General features: G+C 38.4%; 1 protein-coding gene across 1 annotated transcript in view; it reads right to left on the bottom strand.

Annotated features, from left to right (window-relative positions):
* STAG1 (STAG1 cohesin complex component) overlaps window positions 1-25692 on the bottom strand; it is a 200267-nt gene that overhangs the window by 155573 nt on the left and 19002 nt on the right. Inside the window, exon 2 of the mRNA XM_076341726.1 lies at window positions 1412-1546. Within this exon, the coding sequence (XP_076197841.1) occupies window positions 1412-1440 (29 nt within the window). The 5' untranslated portion in view covers window positions 1441-1546. The remainder of the gene's footprint in view (window positions 1-1411; window positions 1547-25692) is intronic.

Genomic DNA, 25692 nt, shown 5'->3' with positions numbered 1-25692 from the left:
AGACAAATAACCTTACATTTGTCCAAACATTCAGTTTCTTACATAAAGGCACTTGAAATCTTAGGTTTGGAACATCACTCAACTTTGATAAACTGAGGCTCTTTTACACCCTGCAATAATTCCTATCTTCATATGTCCATTTCCAGCAAAAAACTTAACATTAGATAATTAACGAATGTATTTGGTCTACAAGGCAAGGTAGTGGCAGCAGGGCAGCCACAGGGTGAGCTCTGTCAGGAGAGAAGGGGCTGCCTCATGCCAGACACAGGTGTTCCAGCCAGCTCCAACAGCCCCAGGGCAGGGCACAGCTGGGTCAGTCAGAGAAATCGGCAGTGCCCCTGTAAGAGCTACTGAAGAAAGGGCCGAATGCCATGAGGGGTGAGGGCCCAGCCCTGTGAGCAGCAGGAGGAAGGAGAAGGTGCTGCCAGCATTCTGGCACAGACTCCCCCATGGCACCTGGGGAGCCCACACTGGAGCAGGTATCCACAGTGCAGCCCTCAGAGGACCCCATGCTGCAGGTGTGAGTAGAGGAGTCAGGAATGAAGGGGTGAAGTTGAACTGGGGAACGGGGCAGGGGGGAGAGGGAACACATTTTAGTTTTTGTCTTTGTTTCTCACCATCATCTTATTCAACTGGCAATAAATTAAATTAATTTTCTCCAAGTCGAGTCTGTTTTGCCCCTGAGGGTAATTGGTAAGTGATTTCCCTGTCTTTATCTTGCCCCACGAGCTTTTTAGTGTTATTTTCTCCCCCTGTCCTGTTGAGAGAGGAGCGAGAGAGTGGCTAGGTGGGTGTCTGGCAGCCAGACAAGGTCAACCCAACACATCAAATAAAGCTCCATTTTGTTCCTGTTTCTAAAACTCCTTTCTTAATTCCACTTGATTTACTCTCTAGCTCCTCTCATAGACTTCCACTCTATTCTTCCCAATAGCTCACTTTATCCAGGTACAGCGACGTTCCCTTTTGTATATGCCACTCGTATTTCCCAGTAAGATCAAAACATGCTAACACCACTTGCTCTCTTCAATTGCAGAGGCCAAAGGCTTTTTGCATAATAAATACAGCTCGTCATAAGAAAGAGTACGCAACTGGAATACACAAATATGGTAAATTATGACTAAAACCCATTCACATTTCTGAAATCTCACAATACTCAAGCATAAAAGTAGCAAAGATCTTGTTTTGCTTTTCACTGCAAAGTTAAATCTCCATGCATACAAAGAAATATCTTTTAGGTTTAATTGTTTCATTTTACACACAGTTTTTCAGCATAAGACAACACAGGAGGCCTGGAACAGTCACTAATCTGCACTTCTCTCAAGCTTGTGCTTTATCCTCACGATCACCTCTCTGTTTACTTCTACCTTTTTAACACTGAAGATTTCAAATAGAGAGAGAAACATATACTCACTGTAGTACTGGCAAATCTGAAGTAATCATTTTTGCAGCACTCTTGAAAGTAAGAGCTACATAGAACTTCTTCTCAAAGTTATTACAAAACAACTACTTGGAAATCTCTTTCATGAAAAGAACGTCAAAGTCCAGTCTGCAAAAAAGAGAAAAAAATTGTTAGCTGTGATTCCAAAATAGTCATATATTGAATAAAAACCCACTGTAAACAAAAGTGGTCAATTCTGAAGTATCATCACTATTAAACCATATGAAATTTAGAATGGATGTCCCCAGGACAGCTTAATCATATTCTCACATTCAGTTTTTACAATTCTGTTTAGGCAACTGTACTTTTTTTTTTAATTACACAAATTATTTTGCATTACCTCCCATATTTGTTTACAGTAACTCTAATGTAAAAACACAAGTAGAACTCTATCTGAGAAAATTTAAATAAACAAGATATATATATAAAAGCATAAGCAATCAGAGAATATGATGATCCAGATTTAAGGAATCTATTTTCTGGTCACACAATAGACTAAACTTGCAAGACAGAAGTCTAGTTTCATGAGAAAGTCTCTCCTAGTTTCAAATCAAGACAAAAAGTCTGCACCTAAAAATCATACAAGTTTTGATTTAGGCACAACAAAACCGGTAGAAGATAATATTCCTGACAACATTCCCTTTAATGGAATTACACCTATTCAAATTAGACAAACTGGCTTACAGTTTTATGTGACTGAATTTTACAGAAGAGTAGTCAGAAGCTGTGCAACTCTAACTGCAATAGAAAGTATTTTAACCTGATGAAACCAAAGTTGTAAGTTTAAACAATAAACTAGCCTGCATCTGTGGTACCACTACACCCACTAGTAAAATCTCTCTATCCAAAAGACTAATCGAGGAGTTGATTAATGACAGCAGACATGACTTTACCACTAAATAACGGCACAATATGACAGATGCACTAATCTTTGATGTAATAAAACATAAAACTGCCATCCCATTCTTCCAGAAAATGCAAGTTCTGGAAAAACTAAAATGATTTGTTTCATTCTCCCCTTTTACAGATCTTGGGATAATACAAATAGCTGCATGGAGCACTGCAGTTGAAGAACAGTAATGAATACCAAGGACTTAACTGCATCTTTTGTAAACATGGGATATTTAAAATATCTTTTATTTAAATATTTAATTTCTTCTCAATCGGCAGTTTTTTCTGTGCTCTAGTAGCTTTGCACAAGACAGCAGGAAAATCAAGCCAGAAAGAGGCAACATGACTGGCACAGTATCTAAATAAAACTGCACCAGTGTAAGCAAAACAGTACACAAAGTATTATTTTCCATCCTACTATAATGCACATCAGTATTTATTTACCAAAACCATAACTGTACAGCATGAACAGACTTTTTTGCCTCTGGTTATTACAGTTCCAATTAGACTCACAGATGCATACAACTAGTTCTTCCCGTACTTACTACTTCATACAACCAACAGTTTTACTTACAGTATCACCAAATTTAGATTTTTCCTATATACTACCATCTCATTGGCCATTTTTTCTGCTGTATCATTAAAAAGCCACCTTCTTGCAAAAGAAATGTTCACAAAAGGGAAGTTTGTTTGAAATGAAAGTTACCACTCTAGCATTAACAGTTTAAAGGGGGTCATTTTCCACAGTCAGTACACCAGGTTAGTGTAAAAGTTCTCCAGTTTCACTATAAGACACAAGCAGTCCGAGTTCTTCAAGAACAAAAATGTTACATGATATGCTATTTGTGCCATTTCCATAACAATATTTCTTCATTAGAGACACTATGTTTTAAAGGATGTGATTACTCTTAACAGGGGAATGACACGCCCATTCAGCAACATCAAGCAACCATTTCAGGCACTTGTAAGAATTTATTAAAAACAAACATAGCATCAGACAATTAAGTTTTGAGCTGATTTCATACACAAAGAAAAAAGGCAGTGTTCAGATCTCCGAAATGGAGAAGTTCGCTACAATCGGAACAACATGCACTCTGGTGATCACAAAATACTAATATTTAGGTATAACATAAGAAGAATATTTAATGAAATCCTAAAATAGAAGAAGAAAGGTTTTGATTAAGATTCTGGAAGTATTTTTTCCTCCTGCCATGACAATTAGATGTACACATTTTTATAATACCTTCCCTTTGTTTAAAAAGTGTATTTTTTTTGTACCCACACAAGGACACATGCACTTACACACACACACACGCACTCTTGTGTATGCTAACTAGACCTCAAAGGAAACCTATCCATCTTGGATCTTCAGATTATCTAATTCTAGCAGGATACTGGGTATCAATCTTACTTTTCAAAAGAGTTTTCAAAAGAAGTTCAAGAAAATTGATGTGTGTTTCATGTGAGAGACTTTCCACAGATGTTTAAGGCATCCTGGACAACTGTTATGTGGAATTTCTTTTTTTAATTTTCCTTTTTAACCTAGTTATCACCCTACACAACTGTTGTGCTGTACGTGCTTGGATATAGTAACCAGCAGTACACAACTGCTCTAGGGAAGTGGTTTCACACATAAGGAAAAGTATACTTGCTCAGAAATAACTTATTTGAAAAGAAGTCCTGGCCTAAAAGAAAGTATGGAGTGAAGGGTATAAAGAGCCAGAGGGAGAAGCGAGGAGCTGTTTCATTCAGAAGCAACTGAAGAACCAAGGAAGCTGGAGCCACAGCCTTGACACAGTGGTAATGGCAGACAACCTGACACACAGGGAACTGCAAGGTCCTGCGGTATTTTCTCAAAGTCCATATGCTAAACAGGAAACTGCAAAGCAGTGCTGGAAAAAATCCATCTGTATGTGGTTAGGTCTAGACTGGACCATGTAGAAGACAACAAAGTTGCCCTTCTACTGTCTTGTGTTAATAAACGCACTTAACAAGGGTTAAGCCAGAGTGTTAAAATACAAGAACTGTCAATGTTGACGAGCTGGAAAATGAACAGCTCAGGAGGTAGAAGCCCAAAAGGAAAAAGCACAATCCTACCCATTTTGTGGGACTGACCAGAAGCGGAGTCTTACATTGCATGGAATAACGCCTCACCGTTACACAATCCAAGTCATCTGTATCCCTCACATGCATCCAATACAGTCCTGCTGGCTATTATGCTCTGGATGCTAACTCTTTCTTCCTCAACCCAAACACTCAGCTCAAGTTAGGAAACCCTTAACGGTCGTGAGATAACTGCCTTGCAACTCAACAGTAACATTCCTCTAAGCTCAAAGAAACACCACCACTTGCTTCCAAAATTCAGTCTTAAATTATCACCCATGTTGCTTAGACTGGGTCTGGAAATAAAATAAGTCACTATAGTGACTAATGAAAAGCTTTATGTGCTTGGAACAGAGTTCTCAATTTTGTCGTGCAATTAAGTTTGACAACTGCGGGAAAATCATTGATCCTTATGGACTACACAAATGTGAACCTTCACATTTTTTCTGGTTTTAATAAAAGAAACACCTGTTTCTTAAAGATGATTTTCTTATAAACAAGAAAAATCAAACTCTCCTCCTTTCTGTCCTATTCAGCCTGACAATTAAGGCACTGATAAAAAATCCTGAAAGCTTGAGACAGATTCCCATTTTGTCACCTTTCTCCTGGGGAAGAGAAGAGCAGGGGGAGGAACACTTCATACTTTTGCATTTTGGGTTATTTAAACTATAATAAACACAATATAGCTGAACAAGTCCTTTAACCTGTGGTTAACTGCTTCTATTTTAGGAGTTTAAAAAATCCGATGTTTTCATTCAATCCCAATTTTAATGACCTTAGCATGTTTGCAGCTTTTTAAACCTGCACATCTATATTTTAAGATGACATAAATTTATGCTGGCATAATTAAAAATGACCTGTAGAAGAATGTAACACAGGCAGTAGAAGAGACCATTCAGTTGAAACATACAATGGAAAAACAAGTAAATGTTTCTTTTTTGCTTCTATTTTTTTAACCATGCAAAATAACCAGGGCAGACATAATTATATAAAAAACTGCTTCTTAAAAAAGAAAGAAGCCTTTTCTAGTAAGTTGTCAGTGTTACGATAATTTTTCTTCAATAAGTATCTCATAATGAGCTTAGCTTTAAGAAAGGCTCTACAATTTTACAACAATAAATCTGATACATGCATTCCATCAATATTTTCTGTACTTTCCACTAACATATAGCTACCTATTTTTTGCAGTCTTTAGATTGTTTATTTGCCTCTCTGGTGCTGAAGTAATCTACCCATTTTAGCCAAACAACAAACAAATGAAAGCATTGACATGAACCCTGAAACCTGACAGAATTGTTCCAAGCAACTACCTGGTAGCAAGAACCAAGTAAGTTCAACTTACCTTATTATAAACTAGGTACCTACATGTTATAAAGCTGAAACCAAAACTTAAAACAAAACAAAAAAAAAAAACCAAACAAAAAGCCCCAACTACTAATTTTAGCAATAAGAGTTACATCATTATTAATTCCGTTACCTAAAAGATAAACAAACTAAAAGATAACTGGTATTTGACGGACTCCCATTCAAAATCCTTTCCTTGTTGACCAAGTGACCTTGTCGACCAAGTGACCTTGTCCCATCCAAGTGCAAAATATATTCAAACAATGGCTCACTAACAGAGAAATATCTTCTACTATTTAATCGGTAACGCCTGTACGCCATAACTTCATTTTGCATTTAAAATTACTTTACTTTCTCCCTCAGTGCTCCCTGTTATGTCTTTCCTTGCAAGTTGAAAATTGATAAAGCAGTACGCTTCTCCATCCCATTAAGGCCCAAAGGAAATTTGAGAACTCCAAACGTACTGCTTGTGCAGACAAGAAGCTATAATACACAATGGTGTGCCATACCATTGCACAGCATCATAAAACAAGACATGTAAAACTCAAGTTTTTCGTATTCAGTTTAGAGACAAGATTTGTCCCCTCAATATTCTTGCCCAACAGCAGCGTTTGACAGCTAGGAAAAGGCCTGCATCAGCAGCAAACAACAATTCTGTTAGAAGGCAGCATGTTGCACACCAAGGCAGAGCTCCAAAAGCTTTGATCAAGGTGAGAGAGAAAAGAGGATCTCGCAGCCAGGCAGATAAATTCTAGCCTTTTACTGCTTTATCCAACCCTATGCATGGCCTTGGGTACACCACTTAAATCCTTCCTGCTCGGCTATCCCATCTGCAAAGTGAAAATAATGTTTAGAAATTGAAAGTGTAAATTCTAAATCCTGCAGAACTAGAAAAACAGTCATCAGGAACTAACCCTGTAACGAATTTAACAACTGCTGTGACATGTTCTTCATCACTAAGGAGTTTTTGTTTCGTTTGGATTATGTATTTCTATAAGCATAAGCTTTATTTCTACTACAGGTTTGGAACTTGAAACAAATTAATTCATGTTGACCCCGCAGCCACTTGAACCGAAAGCCAAATTAAACCACCTCTTCCAGCTCTGATTTTGAAAATACATAGCATCATTTAAGGCCAAACAAGACATAATGCTTGCTTAGCCTATCTTTAAGAGAATTTCATTGATGTTCTACACAAAATCTAAATTGCACATTATCACATTTTAGTAAGTATTTAAACCAAGATTGAAAGCCCAAGTGATAGAAAAATTAACACTAAGCACTAGTGAGTTCCTTCAATACTTAAAGTATATATAGCAAGCTCTGCCAATATGTGGTCTGCAATATTCTTAATCCAGTCTAACTGTGACAGAAGGAGGTAGTATTAGGAACAACTAGGCTAGCGCAGCGTGGCGATGCTTCATTTCGTACATCCTTCAAAAGCATACTGGACATATTATTATTATTCCACATCCCTCTCCCAAATGTGTGTGTCTGCTGTTGTTGTTATCCATTTAATACCCAGTAGGACTTGCAGTTCCCAATCTGCAAAAGCATGTCAACAATAAGAACAAAAAACTGGGAAAGCTGGTTGATTGGCAGCGCAAGCATCTGGTCTTTCAGAGGGACCTGGACAGGCTGGAGCAATGGAAAAACAGGAATCGCATGAAGTTCAATAAAGGGAACCCTCAAAGTCCTGCAGCCTGGGGAGGAACAACTGCATGCACATGTTTGGGACCGAACGTCTGGAAAGCAGCTTTGCCAAAAGAGATCCAAGGATCCTGGTGGACAACAACTTGAACACGAGCCAGCAACGGGCCTTTGCTGCAAAGGCCAACAGCATCTTCTGGGCTGCTTTAGGCAGAGCACTGCCAGCACATCGAGGGAGGTGACCCTTCCCCTCTACTCAGAGCCGATGAGACATATTTGGAGCACTGCGTCCAGTGCTGGGCTCCCCAGTACAAGAGAGACACGGACATACTTTGTTTTGCACTAAAGGGACAATTCTGAACAGTGTGGCATATGATTTGGCTAGGGGTCTTTCAGAAGTATGGAGTTATCAGAACAGCAAGCTGAGGATCGACAATTGTTTTTTCCTCAGAAAATGTCAATAAGAAGTTAATACATAGAAAAAGGGAAGCAAGCTCACAGAGGTAATGTGTATAAGGTAATGTGTATAATACAAGAAAAACATGAAGCCAAGAACAACGCCGTGAGACCGTACACAAAATTAAAGCATTTAGTATATGTCCATTATCATTGACTAAAGTTTCTTTTTTTTTTTTCCTCCATTCTTTACAGATGTTTTCAGATGCGTTACATATATATGTGGGAACAAGAATTATCTCGTGGCAACCCCTAGCTAACCATTTAACATTGCCTTCAATTTCAGTTGTCTCCTCAGTTGCACTCTACAGTTGCACCAACATGTAGAACTGACTCTACAGGCAAAACAGCTGTTGCTGCTTCCTCTCACCAAACGCTTTTAGCCTAGAAAGGTCCTGCCCAGTCAGCCAGAAAAATAATCTGAAGTCTCACTTTCTAGTGTGCAATATTATTCTGTGCTCTTCACAATTATGAATGCAAACCTCACACTGAAAGGTTATGCAAATCACTTCTTGCAGAGCTGGGAATAAAATTCTTAAATGACAAAAACCTCCAAGTCATACTACCACATTTCTATACTTAGTTTTCTGTCTCTAAAAATGTGTGAACTGCCAAAACCAATCAGTTTTTCTGTATCTTCTGCTACTATTTCCAGAAGGTAGCAGCTAATTCCTGTACTGTGCATGTCTGTGCCAAGGCACTGACACTAAGATTACACAGGAAAGCTGATACAATCTTTCAACCATGATTGTAATAGCATAGTTGATTCAAATGTCACACATCACTCAGACAATTTTGATCATCTCCAATGTTTACTTCAATAGTTTTTAACCATATTTTCCACATACTGCTTTCTTATAATGCCTAGGATGGCTAATACTATAGATATCAATCAAATGCTTTGTGGCAAACGATTGCCTGTAGATATGGCTTGCTCAAGAACAGAAATTTTATCCTTTTCAATTTGTTTTTTTTTTGTTTGTTTTTAAATAAAAATAAATTTGATGGACTGAGCATATGAAAACAAGCTTGCTTTCCCTTTGTTATTCTTACAGACTCTTCAGACGTAACTACTCCTCACTCTGCGGAAACCCAGTGAGACACTTGACCTGATTTTCTGCAGCACTGAGCATTCACAACTGTGACTGAGATCACTGGGGGCTACAGGCACTCCGTCACTCATAAGGCAAATAATTATGGTCTGATTGCACAAGACTAAAACTTAAGGCACTGAGTTCTAATTCTAGTCCGGTATCTGGACAATTAAGGTCTAAATTAACAACTTGCTCCTTGCCACCTGTCCGTTAGGATAACATCAGCTATCTACCAGCCTCCTACCTACCTGCTTTGAAGATAAAATACCCATAATAAAAAGGGTTCTAGAAAGTTAAGTTCTACTACCCTCAAATTGTGAGCATGAATAGATGGATCCTTGAAGTCTTCTGCTTCTCTGCACTTGTATTTCCAAGACTCAGAAGGAGTCTTGAGAAGATAAACTCACTCATCTTTTTAAGATGATGCAAGAGCATTGAGAGTCACAAAAAAGCCCACGGGACAAATTTAAAGTCGAGAGAGATTTTGCCTATCAGAAACTGTGGAGTCATCCTCCCAAACCAAAGACTGAGCCATCAGTGAAAACTTGCAAAAGATTGTACGATAGTATGGATAGCATAAGTGTTCACCATACCTTAGGATAAGGTTTTAAAAGATAGCTGAGTTATCAAGACATGAAATGCTTCCCCCCAAAAAGGGCCATCCTGTTCAGCTGCTTTCTTAGTAAGCCAATTCAGCTCACTAAAACGGCATAAAACTTTTCAGGGTTTTGCATAGCTAATTTTAGTGGGCCAAGCCAGGGTTCCAGGAGGCTCAGAAACACCTGTGCGCAGGAAAGCAACAGGAGAGTACATTTGGACACAGACAAGACTGAAGGTGGATGACTTCTTTTTCAATATTTAAAAACTGCTGCAAAGGTAGTGGAAAGGGAGAATAAACTCCTTCTCAGAGTGAGAAAAGGACAAGTAACGGGTTTCAACTGCAGCGAGGAAAATATAAGTAACACACCGAAGAAAAACTTGACAATGACTAGTGAAGCACTCTAATAGTTTGCTCAAGAAAATGTGAATTATCCACCACTGAAGATTTTTTTCTTTTCACAAATAGATGGGTCATACTTGTTGGGTACAACAAACATACCAAAGCTTGTGGAAAAGGCTTATTCCTACAAGATTGAAACAGCTGGGAAAAAACAGACAAGGTTTTGGGAACACAGCCTGCTTTGGGTCTGAAAATATGGTGTTACTGTAACTGTGCCTGCTAGAGGGAAAAGGGTGAGAACTAGATGAACTCTTGATATCCCTTCTCCCTCCCCCCCATTTCTTCTAATGTTTCTGTGACTTTACCCTCAATCAAATCCATGTGTGACAATAATTAAAATTAAATCCAGTGATTAAATTCACACTCAAGCACTTCAGTGAGTGACTGCTTATTCCTGCAAAATAATCCACGTCTAGAGGAAGGCAGGAATCCCTGGTGTAGTCAAACACATTTAGATGGTCGCACAGGCTTTGGATTTTCATCTCTGTACAGCACAAAGCACAATGGGCCAAGAACACAGACAGTCTACAGGCACACCAGAAGCAGTGTTAATAGATTTTTATGCTACCTCAGAAGAGTGTTTACTCATCTGTAATTTTTCTCGGCAGTGGACACCTGGTGTTCTATTATTCATTGCATCTGGAAAATTGCCAACAGTAAAACCAATTTTCACAAAAAGAAGCAAAGCCTGACATGCAGAACACTGGAATAAAGGAAAAAACTCAGAATAATTCAGGTTTTTGTTCTTTGGGCATTTGTTTCTTTGTTTTGTCTTTTCTTTTTTCCTCATATGGGACTCTGATGAGAAAAGCCAAGAGGAACTGCAGAACATTTTGTCCAGATTATCAAAGAAAACATACATTTTGAAGTCACATATAAATTAAAAACTCTGGGAAGTGACTAATTCTAGTACTCTCATGATCTTTATGGGGATGTGCACAAAGGCTCAAGGAAAATAAGGTCACTAAAATAATAAATAAATAAAGGTCACAGAAAGACTATTTAATGGTTAATATAGAGAGACTCTTGCATGTATTAAGTAGAAGTAAATGTAGGACCACTCTAAAGTGTAATATTCTACCAATTTCCTGATAGGCAGCTTTATTATCCTACCCTCAAAAGAACACGAAGGCATAATGGCTCTTCAAAAGAAGGTAGCGTTGAGGGACTATATTAAAGCATTCCCGCCACTGAAAACTGCTCATTCAGAAAACCACGTCTTGGACTCCAAGCTTCGAGAAACAGCTCCGTCAATTTCCTAGTTGCTAGACCTGTCAGGATCCTCGTCCTTACGAAGATGTCATGCCCCAAGTCCCTTGAACAGCAAAGATTTCTGGACGTTATCTAGGTGTGACTGAGGTATTGAAAGCCTCTGCTCAGCATTCATACTTACTCCAGAGATAACCCTTACAAAGCTTTAGGCCAAGAGAGTCTTTCAATGCTACCAGACCAGGAATTGAAAGATCCTGGAGTACCAGTTTTTCCCAATCCAGGGACTTCAGCAATGCTCATATGACAAAAACTATGGATTCCTGTGCTACTGCCTCTCTATTAACAGGTTGGAGATTCAGCTTAGCCCTCAGCCTGATGTAGCTAATTGGCATCTGTGTTACTAAGGTTCCTTTTTCACTCAAATACAATCTTTTTGTGTGCACGAGGGTATGTGGATTTTTTAAAATTATTAAATCCCTTATGTTTTGAGCTCCTTGGAAGACAGGTTCCATTTAATAAAGGGATTAGCAAATATCCAATAGGCATTAATGTAAGTAGCATAATGCTATCTTTCTGCAGTGAGGCAGTCTAAATACCCTCGCTTTTAGTAACTGTTTTTAACTTGTGCTACCATTAAGTAGACAGGGGTTTCACTGATGCTTTTCATTTAAGCAGGAATAAATTTCAACAAGAATCATAAGAAAGTTGTTTTCCTTCAATTATTAACTATTTTTAGCCCAAATAACTCTGTAAATGATTAAAAAAAACCCCAAACGTTTGCCTTGGCATAAAAGGGACTTCTCAAAAGAGCTCACAGTAGCACAGATCTTTTGACTCTTGATTCTTGACACTGCTGGAGTATTGACAGAATATAGTAGTGTACCACGGAGAGGGAGTAATTTCCATATCCTTCCTCTACCCATTAGCCAGAGCACCTAAATTACAAATACCTGCTAAGTTCCTAAAAAGAGTTTGTGAAAACTGAACAAGAGCCCAAAAAAAAAGCAGCAGAGGTAGACCAGAAAAGAAGTCATTAACTAGAAATATATATATATAAATATGACAGAATCAAACCTTACCTCCCAACCCCAACAATTTCCTGAGAAAACCCAACCCCATATCAAACCAGACACCCTTCACCTACGTCTTGCACCACTACAATCCCTATTCTGAAACAATCACAACTGCAGCCTTTCAGGAAAAAACTACTCAAGCCTTAAATCCCACCATGTCCTAGATACCAAAGAAAGAGCTATAGTAATCCCAAACCCTGACAATCAGCAAAACAAGCTGGCAACTCTGACTTGATTCCTCTTCACCTTAAAACTTGTTTCAAGTTCTCTTCCCAATATACTAAGCAACCCTATCCTCCTACTCTAGGAACTTTTTTTATATGCTCCCCAAGACCGACAAGCCTGGCAGGTCTTTAATCCAAGTAAAATAGATGGAACAAAAAACATCAGAATGCATTAAAGAATTTCTCTCTTTACTACTCAGTAAGCCAGTCATCTTCAAGACAAACTAAACTGCATCTATAAACTACACAATTTAAATCATCCCTCCATCAAAGCCATCAATGCTACCGCAAATGTATTAAGTCAGATCACCAATTTCTCATGACACTGCCTCAGTCTAAAGGCACTTGAACAGACCCATAAATATGCTGAAATCCTCATGGGTTTGCTTAAGGAGAGAGATTCTAAAGATATAGCCAAGCCTATTCTTTTTCTAAAACATACAGATGACACATTTTGCAGTCTGAAAACTCATACTCTTTCAAAGTCATCCAATGTGTGATACCAAGCAAACACTTTTCTATCAAACTGTTCCCAGAGCCTACACTGGTATTGGTTTCCTGTACGCCAGACCAACACACCTAATGTCACAAAGCCAACAACAACATGAAATTCAAACAAGCCGTAACATCTAAGCAGCGTATCAAGAACCACAGCATGTGCTGCAAGGATGCTCATCATTGCACTCCTTCACTGATCTAAAGAGAACTTTCCCCAAAGACACTGCTACACAAAAATATACCTACACTTTGAACAAGCTGAATAAACATCACTGAAATGTACTCCAATAGCCACTGCTTGCATGTCCTCAATTATTACAAATGGCACAGACTATGACTTATGTCAGTTACACAGTTAAAACCTCTACTGGAAAAGCATACCTTAAAATACTTTCCTCTCATCCTCCAATCTTAAAACAACCCAACCACCACACTTGTGCGAAGCACATTGTTCCAATGGACACATGTAACCACGTTGGAGTTAAAAATAAAAAGCCTTGCAAACATGTTTCCCCAGTGACCATAAGTGCCTCATACTGCAATCAAAATTCAAACCTAAATCCACAGATCCCAGACGAACGTAATTCACCAAAGCCCCAAGATGACTTCTCCACAACTACACAGGTGAAAAGCAGCAGGACTAGCAGCAAACACTCAGAAATAATGATTTACCAGCAGAACACTTCACAGAAGAAAAAAACATTCCACTTCTACGTTCTCACTCCTGATCCTAAAGACTTCAGAAAACACATGGCTGGAAATTAAAAATTCACAATAATTTTAAATACTTGACTCAAAAGGGAAAGTGGCTTTATTACAATTAGTTTCCTCTGTCCCTAGGTTATGATGCCTCCATATTCCATGGCCAAGATAACTTATCTCTCTGCCCCACAGGAAATGCTGATTTTAACATCCTCCCCCCATTGCAGCAGAGCTCACAGCAATTAATTGCTTTCCACCTGTACTGAGCTTGAGGATTGTGATTTTATTTCAGGCTAAATGTTTGATCCAGAAGCTTGTCTACTCTTTCGCAGCAATGTCAACTGACCTAAAAAAGACATTATCTGTACCTATAAGCCTCTCCTGATGTGGATTCTGACACAAGGGGAAAAAAGGAATCGAAGGACTCAAGAAATTAAAGATAAGCTAAATGGGGTTGTCTACCCACCAGCGTTCCCTAATGACCTTGCTGACACACCAGTCACAAGAAATCAATGAAATGATAAGGAGAGAAGTTATTATCAAATACTATGTAAAATTGGAAATAGTTCTGCAATAGTCCAAAATGCAAATATCAATAGAGAAAAGACAAATTAGCACCTGGGAACAAGATTTATTTTAGCTCAGTAAATAATCCTGAAGAAAAGTCTTTATCATTCAGTGCTGAAATAAATTTTGGTTAGTCAACCACCCTAGGAAGAATCAGTAGGGGGTGAAACTCTCTATTCTTTGCTGTTTAAAAACATCTTGCACACCAGAATAAATCCATTAAAAGGGAAACTTTCTTGGGAAAAAAAATGCTTGAAAAAAATATCTTCTTCATTGCTCCAGATACAGGAATGATGACTGTACAGATGGAAGAAGATAATCGCACTGTGTGAAACGAGTTGAGAGCCCAATTCCAAACTGGACAAACTGATAAGCCAGAGGAGCATTACCTGAAATACAAGGAGGAGAGGCAAGAACAGAGAAGCCAACACATGAGCTGGACAAGAAGCTGATTCAGCTTCAGCTCCCAAGGACTTCACATCCAACCAGGCTGTTTTTGCCCTCCATCTCTTGACAATTTTTGAACATGTTACCAAATGCAAACAGATTTGACAGAAGGACAGGTACCTCAAAAGACTATTTTTTAAAATAAGCACTGGCTGAGCCTAGTGCTCCTGTGAGGGTAGTGGCAGGGGCCAGGATCAGCAGAGCTTCTATTTGTCTTGTTTATCAGGCACACAGCTCGGAGCCAGTTGCCCACATGCCCTGCTCTGCCCAGCCCAGGGAAGGTGCTGAGGTGCATGATACTGCAAATAGAGGTGCTACACACAGGGTGGACAGCCTTCATGAACATGGGTAAACTAGTGGATTTTACTTACTTATAAGTAAATAAATACTTTTACTTTACTTCCTTACTGCAGTAAGCAGTAAGGAACATAACAGGACTACCAAACCAGGCTTCACTAACTGACCATACAACTTATTTCTTACCTTCTTCCTCTTTGCCCTTTAAGATTGTATTGAGTCAAGAGGAAAAACAAACACATCTATTTGAAGACATGATGACAACACAAACTGTAAAGCTATCACTAATTTACTTGAATACCCAGACTGTAAGTTGCAAACACTGACTTTTTTTTAAACTGTATTTTGCATTGCTTACAGAAATACGGGAATACCTTTTTTTATTTCTAAACAGTTACTTAGACAAGCAGATGACAAAAACCGGAAATAGTGTGACTGTGTCTGAGCAAGCATCATTCATTTTTGTGCTTCTGTTCTGTGAGCTTTAAAGCCTAGTCCAAAGTGCTTTCTCCCAGTAACGCTGACAGCAGTCCTTCTTCCTAGACAAGAAAGAATTTTTGATCTGGGAGATACTTACCAAAACAGTTCATTGGACAAATGCAGCTGTTGGGCTTAATGAAATAGCTTAGATAATGCTTTAGCCAAAACGGACCACTTAAAAAGAGACAGAAGAAAGAAGAGATCTTGCCTCACTTGGAAAGGTTGCCATCGGATGAAAGTTGCTCCATGACGCTGGTGATGAAGCCATCGAGAGTTCCAGCATGAACTGGCAGAGTGCTTTATTTTTCTAAAGATACCCAGAGATGAAACCTTGTGGTACTGGAAAGCTAAAACATGGGTTTTTCCAGTAACCCAAACAGTAACACTTTCCCCTCCCATGGTGGGGCTGGGGGGGAAGGCAACCAAACCTCCTCCCCACCCTGATCCCTAAAGATAGTTAACCTCAACTGTGAGCTGAGAAAGGAAATCAAGGATTAACTACCAATAGACTAGAAATACAGAGTAGCTGCAGTGGGATGCCTCACAGAAAACAGGCTAACAGATGAAATCAGGAATCTATCTACAGGAGCTATGCTGCACAAGCCAACATCTCCAAGGGACCCAACAACAGGAACAACTCGGAATCCTGAGGCTACCCTGATACAACCAAAACTTGTTTAAAAATGTGTTGGGGGTTTAGGGTTATCTGGCTGGTTTCAGAGTCTGTGGAAGGTCACAGCTCCGTTCAGGGGAAGAGAAGAGTGGCAAAATTAAGGCCAGCGTTCAGAGCATGTATCACACTATCCTCAACAACTGGAACAGAAAAACACCTGCTACTCACAGAATTCTCTGCTTAGTTGCAATGATGGTCTGTAACAGGCCTGCTAATATCAACCTGCTGCTTAGATACACACAACCTTACAAATCTCTTCCTGGTGAATGACAGACTAAGAAAAAGGAAAAATTAATGGATGAGAAAAGAAAAAACCTCTTGCCTAGAAGAGAAGAGAATCGTCTTACCTCTACTTTCAAATACAAGACACTGAAAATAGAAAAAGCACAGTTCTGTAAGCACTGCTGGTAAAACTGATTGAAACTTAGCAGAAGCTCCAGAAGAGAGAAACTGCCACCACCAGAAGCTAAGGCTCTCCAGTGAGAGGGGAAATTCCAGCAGTTGATCCACACAAGAGGTTATTTTCCCCTGTAAGACTTCTTGGCTTTTGTTTTTGCAGAGAGGGGATCAGACTGTACAGTTTTAAATATTGCAGAATTTGCAGATACTTTCTTCTGCACTTCGGAAAGATAAGAAGAGGATTTTCAGTATCTTTTACACAGTTACATAAAATGAAAAAATACATACGGTAACTGATATTTGAAACTGTCAGGCTGTAAGAGCAAGAGTGGGAATACTTCGAAGCATTTCCTTAAAGAGATTCTCAGCTCCTGTGAGATAAGAACAAATAAGGGAACATTTCCTCTAGGAACAATCCTTACAGAAAATATAAGGAAGATACAAGCTTTCATTTTTCTTGTACCTGGTCCTACCTCCATCTCCCTACAAATTATTCAAAGAAATTTAAACATTGATCTGTAAGCATTGCCTTCACCCTTGAGGCAAAGTTAGAGCAAGTTTTTCCAGAGTACACAGTATATACAAGTACATTTAATAAAGCATTCAACAATAATTTAAATACTAAAAAAATGTCAAGGAAGTTTTTTCCAGGGATTAAATCAACACTTAGCACTTTCACAAATCAAGTTCTCAAAACACAGAGAACATGACTAGATATAAGGAAGAATTTTTTACATTTTTTTACAACACTGGGCCAGGTTGCCCAGAGAGGTGGTAGATGCCCCAACCCTCGAAATATTCAAGGCCAGGCTGGGGCTCTGAGCAACCTGATCTAGTTGAAGATGTCCCTGCCCATTGCAGGGGGGTTGGACTAGATGACCTTTAGACGTCCCTTCCAACCCAAACCATTCTATGATTCTATGACTACACATCAGGAGGAGAAAAACAAACAAACCCAACATGGAATAGAGATTTCCTTTTTCAGTAGAGTCTTGGGATGAAGTTTCATACAATGGTTGAACCAATTTGATGGGTTGCTCTTGTCAAAAACACAATCCCTGTTCTCTCCTCCTACTCCTGGCCACATGATCCTGCTGCTTCTTTTACGGTAGCTTTGATACTGGTCTGGCCCTCAGCAAACCAGTGAATGGAGAGACAGGAGACATTGGAAAAGAGAAAGCAGCAAGCGGCTCAAGTCTACTGCCCTCCCTCCACTCCTTACCATGATCTCTCACTGCTCCCATCCAGACAGCAGAACAATTCTACCATATTGATTCAATTGCAAATGCAGCATGGCTTGTTCATTTCTGCTGGAGACCAAGAGAGGCAACACAAAACAAAGTTCACATTATACTCTTTTTTTTTTTAAAAACAACACTATGATTTGAGAAAAAAAAAATCTAGTGGATTACAGTATCATAAAACACTTGCTCCACTTGGCATTATTTTCATTTATCATAATCTAGAATGTGTCATCTTAAATCATTAATTTTCTAATATCTTAAGGCAGTGTTAATTCAAGACTGAAAATAATGGCCTGGCTATAGGTTGATCACTCTAAAAGAGATATATGAATGCTCTCTAATTAGAGCAGTATAATGCTATTAAAAAAACAGAAGAGACTATTAGAGAACTATTTCAGAGAAGAATACAAATGCAAAGAATTTGGGAAAGAGTCCTCTGCACAGTACTTTTAGTTATGTTTCAGAGCAAACTAAAACCAGAAGTCAGTGGGAAATAGCGTCTTCAGCCCCTCTGAAAATCCCAGTCACTACCAACCATGTACACTAACCTGAACTGCAGCTACTGTGGTTCCTCCCTCCTGTGGCTGTACTGGCATGTGGCTTTCTGCCCCTTTACGCAATTCAGGAAATCATCTAGCAATTTATAAAATTGTTTTCAAGTTGTTTGTATCTGGATCAGCTCCCTGAACTGGCTCACCCCTTGTTCACATGAGCACAGGACTAGTGCTACAAAAGAGACAGGGGTGGCCAGGGGAGAATGGGACCATGAGATTTATATTGGCCTAAATTGCTATGGAAATGCATTGTACCTTGCTGAAAGATCTTACAAATGAGGAATAAGAAGCAATTTCTCAAAATTTTCACTTTCAGTATATAATACAGATGTACTTTGTCTTTAAAAATAGATCTTCATGCTCAATAAATATAACACATTGCTTTCGGATCAACTGAATACGTATTCCTTTCCTAAACAAACTCTAAAGATGTCAAAGGAAAAGCAGAATGAGATTAAGGCAATTTGTTTTTTTTTTTTAATAATCTTTGCATAAATAGAAAGAAAACATCTAATTATAGCAGCTGATAGCCAGTTTCTTGCCAATACATGCAATATCTTAAATAAGCATTTTCTCCACAAAATTATCTTACCCTGTTTTTGAGGGGAGAGGACAGGGAGGGGGAAGGGCTACCTTCTTTCTGACACTTACATTTCTCATTTTTCTATCAGTATTAGTCTGCATTAACAGCCAAATCATACACACACACACCACTGCCAGTGACCTACTAGAAAGTTGCTATAGCAACGACTGCTTTCAGAAATACATGTTGTGCATTTTAAGTGCCATCATAGTGTAACTCATCTGTCAATTAATAACCACGGCTCAGACTAACACATCACATACACCAAAAATTAAAAAATAAACATTGTGGCTTTATGTCTACAAAAGGAAATATCTGGAAACCCACTGCAGGCTTAAGACACTCTACCAATAAAAAAAAAGATCACATATTTAGCACCAAGATGTAACTCTTGTATTTCTATTTAAGTGCACAAAATTCATGAAGTATGAAAAAACTTCACTGCAATCTTGAAGGGAGAAATCACTCAGATGTATCATTAAACGTCTAATTTAAGCAAGTCCAAGCTACTTGTAAAATCATCTATAGGAGCATACGGAAAACATAATGTAATTTAGGTTTCTGTTATTTGTTTTGGGTAAAGTCCCTGTAATAAGAAACAACACCACCACTGTATTTTAAAATATGTTGCGTAAACCAAAAATTGAGTATACAGTTTCAACCTCACTAGACTTCATGAAATCACCTGATCAAGTTTTTTCTAATTAGCAATCAGACTAAGAGAATCACACTGTCTCTTTCTCCAGACCTAGATATCTACCAATTTTTGGTTGGTATACTTGGTGATAACTATTATACACAAAGCATAACCATAGTAAAGGAGTACACATCTAAAATGTGTACTAAAATGCCAACTAGTTATTCTCAGAAAGAAAACTTCAGGAAAATTCTATCACAATTAAAAAACTTGACAGTAGTGTAGTACTACCAACACTAGCCTATTTAGTATTGTTTCCTCTCAAAACCCTGCCTTATACTAGCAGGTTATTTTCATAAAAGTGCAGGTACTAAATGCCAATTTTTTGCCTATCTGAGCTATGACACACATGTCCTGTTCATGGACTGTCCTATCTGACCTTTGAAAGATAAGTACATTTTAAAGTGGAGAATATTCTCTCTCTATAAAATATAACGGTTAATCAGAGAGTTTTGCAAAGACTCAGAATCAAGTGCTGCCTCTTCTGTCAATGATACATAAAGAAACACTGAAGTGGTTTCTCAGCTCCAATGTGACCTTGAAAAGTGTTTCCATTTCCTTTCTCACATCCTCTAAATCCAGTTCAAATCATTTTCTCACATGACAAAGTTAAAAAACGCTTTCCCGTTATATTTTCTGCTTTGGGATAAACCTCAAGCTCTCACAGTACCCAGTCTTTGAAAACATACTAGTATTGATGCTAGCTGAAATCCTTCTGGAAGACACTATGGATATCAGAATATAGAGTAAGATATACTGCCTAAACTTCTGCGTGACTTCAGTAAGCAGCTCAGTCTCGATGAGCTCTACTGAGTGTATCGGGCTGGTTACATGCATGCAACAATTTCTATAGGGACTTTCCACTCGCCCCGGATTTAACAGGGAGGATTTTCTAAAAACTGAATCACAACCAAACCTTTCAGCTTGGATAAAAAGGACCGACTTTGAAAGTTTGATCCTTTTTTTTTATATATATATATACACACACACACAAAAAATTATAAGATTGCTTAAGAAAATATATAAGATACTCATCAAAGTAGCGAGGCCCAGAGGCAGGAGGGGTACACAGGCATTTCTTTCTGACTACCATCTGACAGTCAGTCCATATGAGCAAAGCAGGCAAGAGCACAAATAACCAATGTTTCATTTCTAGTTATAGACAATCTAACACTCTGAAGAACAGCAAGAAAAGCATTGCCTTACAAAGCCAGTTTTCACATCAAGATGGGAGAAAATATTTTCCTGCTGCCTGTGGGCAGCTGGCAGCAGTCATGAGGCACAGGACTAATTAAACAATATTGTTTAAATATGACAATCAAGTTTCCCTTAACCTTTTCAGTGAGACACCAGTAAACACAACTCTCAAAGTTTTGTAACAAGAATTTTAAAGTGTAATTAACTTTTTTTTTAAATCCAGAATTTAGCTGATCACAGTTTCATTAATCAAACCTTTAAATAATTGAGAAATGAAAGATGTCTTAACCTTGAAAGTTATTTAAAAAGTGATGCCCACTCCTGGTTAATTTTTTTTTTTTTAATAATCACCAATATAAATACACCTACAATAATAAAAACACCACACTGGGCAGAAGACAGACCTGTAAAGACCAGTATTTCGACTGAGGCCAAAAGCCCAGAGCAGGGCACAAGACAACTGCATGCGTGTAGCCATACTCCTCCAGAACACTCAAAATCTAGATCTTCCTGATTGCTCGCATTTACATACGTTAGATTTTGTATCACTTGAACTCGATACTTTTCATTCCTTGATTAAATACTAGGGAATTATGTATGCTTGTATGCTTCCCCCCCCCCCATTCAAAAATGTAGTCATATCCCACCCTAACACTGCCCTCTAAGAATAAACAAACCAAGTTATCTTTCATTACCATCTATGTTCCATACTACAGCTGCTGCCATTTGCTTTCCAAATCTACCTCTCCCCTCTGGATCTTTTCCTTTATTCAGTACAAAATCCCCACTTGTCTTCTTGACCTGTGATCTCCAGGCATCAACTGAAGTTCACAGAGAAGAGTGACCCCTTAGCAGTCTGAACACCACGACCGTCCCCAGCTCTACACCTGCACAAGCAGACCAGATCCAGTTTTTCTGCTTCTCCTTCACATCTTCAGGAAGGCTAATTGCTCCCCACAGTCCCAATGCGAGAACCCCAGTCACGTAGATCTTGACTGGTGCAGTTTCCTCTCCGTCACTTTCAATGACCATGACTCAAGGACCACAGATTTAGCCAGAAAAGTAGCATCTCCCTGCCAGGAACCAACTTCCCTCCCCATCCCTTTCCTTCCACTGACCCAAATGAAGGTCTCATCCTGCCCCGCCCCATCCCCTCCCTTGTTCTTGAGTCTGTGCCCCCATTTACATTCCTGTCACCAAGTTCAGGTCTACCAGTAAAATCACCTTTGAATGCCTGCTTCTCTACTTCGATCTCAAATACTCCATATATTTTCCCAGGCCTCTCCTTCTAAGTAGGTAATATTTCCAGTTGAAAAATTATATATTCACAATTTTAGAATATATTCCTCCAAAAAGTTTACCGTTGCTACGATGCAGACTATGCTGATGAGAGCACAAAGTTCGGAAAACAAGGGAAGAAGGATGGAGGAGAAACCAGATACATCTTTCAGCAGTAGCCTGCAGTCAGTTTTGAGTAATATACTGTTTAACTGTATTTTTACTTACCATCCATAAAATCCCCCAGAATTAATTTGTTGACCCCAAACATTTAAGTCCAAGCACTTCTTGGTTCTTTTTACCCCAAAATGAGTCTCTACATTTTATCCTGTATTCTGCTTCTGTCTTACTATTTGGAGGAGATACAGTGCTAGTGTTCACATAAACAAGATATGTTTTACAAAATCCCACTGTTTCCTTTATACATAAATTTGCCATTATAATTAAACATTTGAACTGTGATGCTTATCACTGAAAATTCATGTGGTCTTTTGGCTCCCATTTTTCTTCAGATGGAAGTCAAAACGACACATTAATACCAGCTTTGTTATCAGGGTCCCATGAACACAATCATTTCTTACTAAATTAATACATTAGCACTAACATGAAGAATTGATTGTTTAAATGAATCCTACATGGCTTTTTTCCAATCACCTATTCGTCACATAGATAATTCTCACTTTCATTCTTAAAAGGTACTAGTAATAAGGCTGTGGGACTCACCAGGCTTTCCTTTTATTTGAGGGTTGGGTTTTCTAACATTAAACTGTATAAGGTTATATTTATTAGCAATCTAGCAATAATTCCCCATTTGTCATTGGCACTGCGTAAAACTCAGTTTGCACTGAAGAGGACAGGTGACAAATTTGACCTGAAACCTCAAACGAGCTGAATTTTTCCTCAGTAAATGGATCACTACTCCCAACAAGTTGCAAAGTTTCAAAAAGTAATTCTTAAAACAAATAAAGTGCTTCTTAAAAGTAAAATATTAATGTGTAAAATTTTACACAATATGTATAAAGTAGAATAAAACCTTATTCCCTGTTACACTGATCAATGTGCATTCCTATCCTGCAACCACTTGCTGCCCGAGCATGACAGGTTGAGTGCGTCAACCCCTTTTCCCCAGGGAACTATAGTAACCGCTAGTTAAAAAAAAAAAGTAAACAGTGAAACCATCTCCTCACTCAGACAATAAGAAAATCTCATCTAACAGTACTTTGCTCTTGTACACAGATTTCTCTCTGTCAATGCAATAAGTGGATTGTGTGGCTTTGGAACAGTCAAGCACAATCCCACTTTAAAAAAAATGAATTTGCAAGAACACATCATGAGCCATCAAGTAAGATCCTAAATGTGATCAACTACTTCATAGGGATTTCTGAGAAGGTATTGATGCATTTTTCTGTTCCTTCTGCTGTCTTTCCTGAGAATGTAATTGCTCTGTATTAAACCATATTCAAGATTTTCTTCTAGAATAAGAACATTATTTCTGTTTTCAGGAATCACAGACTCAAAAGTCTGCTGCCATCCTGATACACTGATAAGAGAGCTCTTTTTAGTGTTTGTCCAACTGAGACTGTTGTATACTTACGCTTTCCTCACATTTGTCTTTTCCAGCAGTTTCATGAGCTGTGGAAACAATGAAGCCTGGTTCTGAACAGATTACTGTAGTATAACTCTGTGTGGATTCTCTAACATGTAACAACAATTTAAATCCTGCTGTTGCTTTTATTTAGAAGAGTATGTGTATATAGGAGAGGGATGGGAAAGGGAAATTATATTAACAAAGTAACTTTAGCCAGTTATCTACCTTCACAAAAACTGCAGAAATTTGTCTTTTGGACACCCCCACCCCCTCCAAATTTAATTGAAATTGGTCACTGTGTTCAAAAGAGACATGCAGCAACTCAATAAAATTTCTAATGCATTTAAATAACATGTCATACCATAAAAAATCTGAACCCTCCCTATTTAAAAACAAGACCAAAAATTAACAACATAAGAGCATTCCAATCTGCTGTTCCTTGTCCCCTCCTGTATCAGGATTCCCAACCCCCTCCTCTGCCCCTCACTACACACCCTACTGTCCTGTCAGGGACAGGAGCGACTGAAACACTTGCAAAGCCGCATTGCCTTAGAAAACCAAACTAAAAATCATGAATCTTCAAAAGGTGACATCAAACTGCCCGCATGGATATAAATTACCAAGACCAAGAAAAGCTAAGAAATTCCCCAGAAATCTTTAGGCTCCTTCGCTACCTTAAAAGCATTTGGACTACTCACAGATAATTAAATGCATACTGAAGAATTATTTTACAAGGACTGATTTCTCTGTTTCCAAAGTAAGACACGTTCCTTACTTCAAAGGCTTGTTTCAAAAATCTCCCAGAATTCAAGGCTGTTCTAAAAAAAAAAAACAAAAAAAACTTACTTCAAATATGCCAGAACTTTAGTAGCACAGGATTTAATGTTCATCATTTTGGCTTCTGAGTTGTTAGCCTTTTATTTATTTATTTTTAGTGGGGGGAGGAAGGGCTCAAAAATTGGGCAAAGGAGGGTGTACAAACAATTGGTTCCAGTTGACAAGCATTTTTTGCTTGTAAGCTCACCATCTTGGACCCTCAGGAAAAGTAACATTATGTTATTAGCTTATAGGTTATGAAACAGAGTATGTAACTCTTCAAAAGGTTTAAATCTAAGAAACATTTCACTATCTCAGTTGATAAAAATTCAAAATACATTTAATGAAACTAAAACACCCACTGCAAACACAGCTAAACTCATGAAAATGCTTGGCGAGATTTCCCCCCCCCCCCAAGTGCAATTTCCTAGGTAATGTCTAGCCCCACAAAACTACACTCCCTGAATGGGAAACAATTAGGAAGTTACAGTAAAACTCTCAATGATAAAACAGTATATGAAACATCACCATGTGAAGGAGTGCCTTCTAATAAAGGAATAAATAATGAAATTACTATCTGATAAATGCAGTTGTTCCTCTCAAAGAGAAACAGAGTTTAACCCAACTTGGTTCATTTTCCAATACTTGTGAGACCACTTCCTTTAAAATAAGTGCCTGGACTTCCCACAAGAAAAGCACGGCTCAACTTTACAGGTTTAAATAGACTCCCACTGCCCAGGCAAACATCAAGACCATAGGAGAGCTGCATACGCAGAGAACATCTAAGTCTGTTATACTTCATCCACACTCAGATTTTGACTTTAAGTCATCTTCCAAGTTAATCATCTGTAAACAGGACATTTAGAATTATTTTGCTGTTTAAATAAAACTTTGACCAATAAGTGACTTTTAAGAAACTATAACATAATCTCAGAGAAGAGGAAGCTATTAATGATTTCTCTGATAATATGAAAAGCAGTGGTGTGAATAGACAACATCAATGAATGCAGATAGCTTAATAAATGACTATAAGGGTATTGGATAAGAGGCAGCTTCCTGGTCCAGGACAAGTTGGTTTTGTCTCCTGAATGAACTAAGAGCATAATCACTTGCAGAGAATAATTTCTACACATTAATACTCACTTTCTATCTAAATCTGAGTCTATCCTGAGAAATTATGAAGTACT

The sequence above is a fragment of the Aptenodytes patagonicus genome, chromosome 6 (genome assembly GCF_965638725.1).
Source record: "Aptenodytes patagonicus chromosome 6, bAptPat1.pri.cur, whole genome shotgun sequence".
Taxonomy (NCBI): Eukaryota; Metazoa; Chordata; class Aves; order Sphenisciformes; family Spheniscidae; genus Aptenodytes; species Aptenodytes patagonicus.
The sequence above is the reverse complement of the archived record's forward strand: the minus strand, read 5'-3'. Positions and strand labels throughout refer to the sequence as shown.